General features: G+C 38.9%; 3 protein-coding genes across 3 annotated transcripts; 2 read left to right on the top strand and 1 right to left on the bottom strand.

Moving 5' to 3' along the window:
- The first annotated feature begins 249 nt into the window (after positions 1 to 249).
- Positions 250 to 1,026, top strand: LOC111447095 (copper transporter 4-like). The gene has a single exon (XM_023086098.1). The coding sequence runs from the start codon at positions 483 to 485 to the stop codon at positions 954 to 956; it is 474 nt and encodes a 157-aa protein (XP_022941866.1). The 5' UTR covers positions 250 to 482; the 3' UTR covers positions 957 to 1,026.
- Positions 1,027 to 1,666: 640 nt separating this feature from the next.
- On the bottom strand, positions 1,667 to 3,751 carry LOC111447045. The gene is made up of 5 exons (XM_023086015.1): positions 3,309 to 3,751; positions 2,941 to 3,225; positions 2,538 to 2,826; positions 2,256 to 2,375; positions 1,667 to 2,174 (listed from the first exon to the last, which is right to left on the bottom strand). Exons 1-5 carry the CDS (start codon positions 3,624 to 3,626, stop codon positions 2,062 to 2,064), a joined length of 1,125 nt encoding a protein of 374 aa, XP_022941783.1. The 5' UTR covers positions 3,627 to 3,751; the 3' UTR covers positions 1,667 to 2,061.
- A 2,426-nt stretch (positions 3,752 to 6,177) lies between these two features.
- Positions 6,178 to 7,197, top strand: LOC111447086 (universal stress protein PHOS32). The gene is made up of 4 exons (XM_023086087.1): positions 6,178 to 6,485; positions 6,564 to 6,673; positions 6,759 to 6,877; positions 6,969 to 7,197. The coding sequence occupies exons 1-4, from the start codon at positions 6,311 to 6,313 to the stop codon at positions 7,057 to 7,059; spliced, it is 495 nt and encodes a 164-aa protein (XP_022941855.1). The 5' UTR covers positions 6,178 to 6,310; the 3' UTR covers positions 7,060 to 7,197.
- The last annotated feature ends 323 nt before the right edge of the window (positions 7,198 to 7,520 follow it).

The following is a 7,520-nucleotide window of genomic DNA, read 5'->3' as shown; positions in this document are numbered from 1 at the left end:
AAAAAAAAAAAAAAAAAAAAAAAAAAAAAAAAAAAAAAAAAAAAAAAAAAAAAAAATCCATACAATTTAATCATGTATTTGTAACGGCTCCTATATTTAAATAGTAAATTTAAGTAAATCACAGATTTTACCAAAAATATTATATAAAAAAATTACACAAAATATAAAACTTGTCAGAAGGTAGAATTTAATTTTCGCTAATATATATATATTCGAAACCCTTCGTTCCAGCAGTGAAGAAGATGTTATTTCGGTCTTAACTTTGCGCAGGAGGATCGCTTCAAGGCGAGTCATGGAATCTGAATGACGTAGGCCTCAACTCCATTTACACGCGCACGTGCATTTCACACGCATTACTTTTCAATAGGCCTTGTCCAAACAACCGCAGTGAACCACACGCGCTTTTCCAGATTTTAAAACCCCCCCCCCATGGTTTCGCCGAAAACAGTCCTCGTTCAAAAAAGTCCCGTAGTAAAGGGGTAATGATGGCTCTGAAAACGACGTCTCACCACAACCTCGGCGCCGTGCCGCCACCGGCGGTGGAGACGAATCCCGCCACGACAAACAATGCCGGGAAGACGGTGGTGCATAAGACATTATACTGGGGCCATGATGCCCAAGTCCTGTTCACCGGCTGGCCCAGTACCAACTCCGCTATGTACGCATTGGCGGTGATTTTCGTGTTCGTTTTGGCGGTGTTCGTGGAATGGCTTACTTATTTAAACTTCATGAAGGAAAGCGCCGACAATGTGTTGACGGTGGTGCTGCAGACCGCGATACACGCAGTACGTACTGGTTTGAACTATATGGTGATATTATCAGTGATGTCGTTCAACGGCGGGATCTTCCTGGCGGCGGTCGGTGGCCACGCAGTGGGGTTCGTTCTCTTCAGAGCCCGAGCCAAAAGAAAGGCCAAGTCCGATTCCCCCAAGCCCAATGGACCATTAACGTTCTAATACGGGCCTAGCTCATGCGCACCTTTTCCTTTATTTTGGCATCATATCAATAAATAAATATATATATATTATATATATTTGATTTACGTTAAATTTTAATTTTAATTTCTATAGAGCCATATATTATTTAGTGATTAAATTTGAGAGAATTTGAAGGGCGGTGAGATATTTGTGTAGGCAGGTAGGTCGGTCGGTGGAAATAGAGGGCGGGAAAGTCAAAAAGGAAGGAAGATGCGGAAAATTAAGGGGGAAGGCATTGTGATGAGATGGAATCGAGGACTTAAAAGACGAGGAGCGTGCGCGTAGATAGCCATCCGTAGTGCGCGCCATGTGCGGGTTCTTACGTGACAGATGACACTGCACGTCCCTCCACATTAACGCGTCCTTCATCCATCCACACGCCCCACTACGCCTCCCTCCCTCCACTATCTCCTCATTTTCTCCCATTTAGTGCTAAAAAAATCTAATCTAATTTGTTTAAATCTCTAAATTTGTTTAAATCTCGAATCAATGAATCAAAAATGAACGGAGAAAGATCAACATCTGCCCACGTGGAAAGCGGGTGACACGTGTAGTGGAGGGTTGAAGAAGGGTGAAGGGGTAGGCAGGGCAGATAAATGGGAGATTCTTCCATCTTAAGCAAAGTATTATTCTCTCCCAATCAGACTCCTTATCCATCCACATAATTTCAATTAACCAACGAAATTCCATGCTTTAACTAATAACACTATGATTAACATATAGTAATACAAAATTAATGAATACAGCAAATGGGGAGGGAGGGTGGACTTGTGAGAGTCTGAAAAAGGCGCCCCCCAAGGCCCCAATGCAGCAGCACATGGGCTTTTATGGAATCTAGAATTTCTTTTATTGACACAAAAAGAGGTGGAAAATACACTCCGTTTTCTGGATCCACCCTTGTTCTTCACTTTGACTGAGTGACCTTAGTCCCTCAACCAAACAAAAAATAAACTAAACAACTTGTTCTAACTTATTTTTTTCTATTCCTTCTCTAAATCTAACCACAAATATCATAATATCTTCATCTTTACCAATTCTGTACTGTGACGATCCCGAACTAACTTTCTGTAGTGACGGTTTAGTTTCAGTAAGTCCATTCTTGGGGAAGCTTGATTTCATGCTCTGTTGCTGCCTGCCGACGGCTGTTGCGTTTTTGATAATTTGCACTGCGGTTGAATTGCAGCCTCAGCAGAACATCTACAACAGCAAAACACAGAACTAATCAGACGGGGATTGATTCCTGTGTTCATAACAATTAGAGGGTGGATTCTATTTTACCGTTATCTGAATTGAATCGTGCGGCGGCGACGGGTTGAAGATGGGGTTGACTGCAAATGTCTTCGAGGTTAAGATTCAGGGCTTGCATCACTCTGGCAGGAACCAACACCGTAGGACAATCTGTGGGTCGAAAAGGGAACTCGTGATTTAGTTTAATTCATTACCAAACATAAATTCGTGTAAAATTGGTGAGGTTGAAGAATTTAATGCCCTCTTCCTTTACCAAACTGTTCCCATATGAGCATAATTAAGCTTTTAGGAAGATGAAAGTAGAGGACGGACCTGGTTTTCTTCTCGGTTGAGAATGAGTGGCGGTATGGCGAGGCAAAAAGACACCAGTTCCAGCGCATTCCCTTTTGCCACCGCCTGATGTTCCAACAAACAGAGCCCTCGTACCGGCGCCCTGCGGCGGTTGACGCCATGGAGATGACGACAGTCCCCGACCGCTCCTCATTCCGTTCTGAACTATTTGATGGATCTGTTGTTGTTGATACCCTGCATGATAATTTATCTGCTCAGCGACGGTCGGGTTTTGTCGCTGCATAATTTCCTTCTGTTGTAGATGCTGAAACTGCGAAAGAATAATGAACCCAATAATGAACCGAAATAGACGGCTAATTCAACAGAAACACAGATCTCAATTGAAAAATTAATTTAAATCGCATAAAGGAGTTGAGAGATTTACTTGCATAGCCTGCAACTGCTGGTAGAACCCGGTATCGGAGCTCGAGTTCTTCACCGGAACAGAAACTTGAGATGCTCCTCTATTTTGATGAACAACTCCATGATTCTCCGTCATTCGCATCCTCGCTACTTGTCCTGCAGCCGCATGCAGCAGATCCCATGTAGCCGGCGGAGATGGAACCTTACAATTACCTTTAGGACTTCCTCGACTAGAACCTTGACTACAGCCACTACCACTCCCCATATCGCAAAGAGTCGACTGCGGAGATCCAGCCAAAACTCTTTCCTAAAAAAAAAAATCTAAAGATTAGACATAAAAGAAACAGAGCAACCATAAAAAATCAAATCAAATCAGCTTCGAGTTGAAACCTTAGCATTATCAGAATCAAGACCATCATCAACGGTGGAGCGAGCCATATGAAGAGTCAATCCAGCGACAAGATCCTCCAGATCACTCTCCGTCTCACTAGAACCCTTCAACGATTCAGCAGTAGAACTAAAATCCGAAAATCCACCAAAAGTCCCAAACTCAAGCGGAAACGACGGCCGTCCAGACTGAAAAGCAGTCGAACCGAACGAATTCCGGCCATTGTTCTTATTAGTAGCAGAACTCTCTTGGTCGTCATCGTCGTCAGAAAGAAACTGAGGAGGAAGCCAAAACTCGCCGTCATCTAAACTCTCAGCCATGACCACCGACCAATTACAACACCAAATCGTTACAGTAAGGAGAAAGAAAGAGAGAAAACCTAGAAATTCTGAAACACAGAAGAGAATCGAAGAAGATGAAGAGAGGCAGAGATTTAAAAGAAAGGGTTTCTTTATAGCAAAAAAAGGAAACGAATTTTTATAGAAAAAGGAAATAAAATAAAATAAAATAAAATTAAAATTAAAAATTAAAAATAAAATTAATATACACATAATTAGAGGGGCAAGGGGCGAGTGTAACTACGTGCACCTTCATTTGTAAAGCGTCCCTTCCACAAAGCTTGCGCCAGTTGGCGTTGGCGCCACTATTATTAAATTTTTAATTTTTTAAAATTTAAATAAAATAAATAAATAAATAAATAATAAAAATGACGTAGCGGTAGTAGGCCCCTTATAGGAAGTAAACTTAAGGTTGGCGCCCAGTGGGAACTGTCATGTAACGTGAAAATAGGCAGCCGCACTGCAGAGGTGAGGTTAGTGTACCCCACCCTAACCGCCTTTTACTTTTTACTTTTACTTTTACATTACAGTTAAAACAAAAAAGTAAAAAGCATAATAAATTATAACAAAACACAGTGACGGCGTACGTTAGCGTAGGTCAAAGAAAGTACAGATTCCAGGCGAAACCGTAATTAATTATAATGAATTTCATAAATAGGCTCCCAAAATTAAATATATTTTCATAAGAGGAAAATAGGCATAAGAATTTAATTTATAATAAATACATATTTATTTAAAAGGAAAGCCGCATGCAATATTTGTACACAAAAAAACTTACCTTCGAATAATAACCGCGTTGTATTAGCCAATCAAATCCAATTAGTAAATATTATTTACAGAAAATAAATGTAATTATTTTTATAAAATACTTAAATTACAAGCAACATACATAAAAGGGGAATCTTTTGGCGAGATGGCACGAACACAGCGTGATTCTTCACGCAACCGAGTTTGTAATAAAGTGAATATGAAAAAGGGAAAGGAAAACCAAAATAAAGAGATAAATATAAAATAAAATAGAAAAAGGAGGATCATTGGATTCGGTATTAATTTTCAAAAGCGTACAAGAAATATATTGTGATATTTTTTTTAACCCAAAGTACAAAAACTTACCTTATGAATTAATTTTATGTATTTTATGTATATATGTTTGTTATTTATTATATTTTATTTCTAGGTCCATCCTTGTCTTATTTGAGTTGTGGTCAATGACAAAATTAATTAAACTAGGTCGTCACCCACAACCCACATGTTCCGCCATCGTCATGTTATATTTATTCCTTTCTTTTAATTAATTTTTTTTAAAATTCAAGTGGGAGTTTAATTCGGCTAAAACGGTGGAAATTAAATGAAATACCCGCCGGAATTCGGGGGGAATTAGCGGGTAATTTGACGTTTTTGATTGGATCGGGTCGGGTCGGGTCGGTATCGGGTTTTGGGGGTCCTTGTGAAAAGTGAATATATTTGTCTGCCTTGCTGGCTTCCAACCATCACACATGAGGATATTTTAAAAATATAAACAATTTCAAAATTTAATAAATATTTATAGCAATTAGATATGACAAATAAATAAATAATAATAATAATAATAAAACAGTTCCTGCAAGATCTAAGGGCTGTCGGAGGGTGATATATATATATATATATATATATATATGGGCGTGAACCAGTGAGATCCCATGTTAATTAGAGTCAAAAATTGCTAGGGACATGTAACAGACCAAAATGGTGCGGTTCAAGTTATAATAGATCATATCTATACATAGTAAGATAATTTACTAATTTACTTGTTTTTACTACGGTTCTTTTTATTATGATTTACTGGTTTGTTACGGTGTATCAAACAAAAGCGAAAAACTTCCTGGAACAAACATATTTTAAAACAGTAAAATGGTTTTAATGCGAATCCAGTTCCCAATTCACAATTGCCAATGTTGGCGTCATAACGTTGTTTCAATTTCCCACCAGTCAAACTATGTAGTTCACCACCTACCATTTAATTAATTCAATATAACCTTAAATCCTCGTCTTCCTCCTCGCCGCTTTAATCTGCATCGAATTTCTCAAATCTCACCGACACTCGTCTTACAAATTAAATACTATTATTTAAAAAACATTAAATTTATTCTGATTTGGTTTCGTAGAATTTTGAGACTGACGGTGGCCGACACATCGTACCATTGCGTTGTTACTTCTGTGTTTACTGCAATGATTGAACATGTTTTCAGATCTTCCTGGTCGCCGCCGACATCCATGTCTATTACCGGACAACTCTCCTTTTCTTAATGGGCTCGGAAAGCCCATTCGGAAAGCCCACTTGTAAAAGCCCAATGTTTGGGCCTTAAAAGAAAAGCTCAAGGGTATTACAGTCATTATAGAAAGGACAGCACGGGAAGTTTCTGAGTAGATGCCTTTTGGGTTTGTCTCGCCAAACAAGGCATCTAAGGAATTAATTAATTAATTAATTAACTAATTAATTAGGAACTAAGCTCCATTTCCTGCACGTGATAAGCACGTGGATTACAACAATGAATTCCAAGATTTCCGTGCCGCGCTTGGCTCATTACTGGCAGCCATTTTGAAGCAATCTGCAGGTCCGCACAGAAGAAGAAGAAGAAGAAGAAGAAGAAGAAGAAGAAGAAGAAGCAATCCCAGAAAGCACAACAATGGTGAAGGATCGGAAGATCGGAGTGGCTGTGGATTTCTCCAACAGCAGCAAAAACGCTCTCAAATGGGCCATCGATAACTTAGCCGACAAAGGCGACATTCTTTACATCATCTACGTTAACCCTAAATCACTCGATCAATCCGCGCCTCAGCTCTCCGCTGAATCCGGCTCTCGTCAGTAATCAACCTAATCCTTCTTTGTTCTCTTTCTGTTTTCACAATATCTTGACAATCCGGTTGCGTGTTTGACAGCTCTGATTCCGTTGTCTCAGTTTCGAGAGCCTGAAGTGTTGAAGAAGTACGATGTCGAAATCGACATTGAAGCCCTCGATATTCTCGACACTGGCTGTCGACAGAAAGAGGTAGCGATCTTGAATTTGCGACGCCTTGTTTAGTTTTCAAAACGTAATATAATGGATTAACTTCGAAATTAAACCGCGATTTTAGATTACCGTTGTGTCGAAGCTTTACTGGGGAGATGCGCGGGAGAAAATTCTGGATGCGATTGAAGATCTGAAACTCGATTCTCTGGTAATGGGAAGCAGAGGACTGAGTACGATCCGAAGGTTTGTTTCCTTTTTTCCTCTTCTTGGAACGAATCGGATTTTGTAAGGGATGAACAATTGGTGATGTTTATTTTTGCTTCTGGAAAAATAGGATTCTGCTTGGGAGTGTTAGCAATTACGTGATTACGCACGCTCCTTGCCCTGTGACAGTCGTGAAGGATTCGAACTTCAAGCATCATTAAGGCGTGAAATGGGTGATTTCTGATTCAGTTCATTAATTCAGTGATGTTGTTTATTTTGAAAATGCTGTTTGTGTTCTTGAGAAAACCTTGATGTTCTTGTTTGGAGAATAATAAATTGTTTTCGATGTTTAAGCTGAATCCATTGGCTGGGAATTAGAACATTAATAATTGGTTGTTAAAATATTTTAAGCTAATTGGATAAGATTAGGGGTCAGTATTATTTTATTCCAGAGCTGTCTCCTCCATGTGCTGTGTTTTCACAAGAACAAGTCTCTTGGCGTGATGCTTGTCCCAAAGTATAAAATCTGCTGACCATTTGACAAAAGTGGCCCAACGAATTGGATCCCATTCCTTTCAAGAAATTAATCTTATCCTCAAATTCAAATTCACCCAATTAACTTTTTTTTTTTTTTTTTTTTTTTTTTTTTTTTTTTTTTTTTTTTTTTTTTTTTTTTTTTTTT

This window comes from Cucurbita moschata, unplaced genomic scaffold, assembly GCF_002738365.1.
Source record: "Cucurbita moschata cultivar Rifu unplaced genomic scaffold, Cmos_1.0 Cmo_Scf00001, whole genome shotgun sequence".
NCBI classification, from domain to species: Eukaryota; Viridiplantae; Streptophyta; class Magnoliopsida; order Cucurbitales; family Cucurbitaceae; genus Cucurbita; species Cucurbita moschata.
The sequence above is the reverse complement of the archived record's forward strand: the minus strand, read 5'-3'. Positions and strand labels throughout refer to the sequence as shown.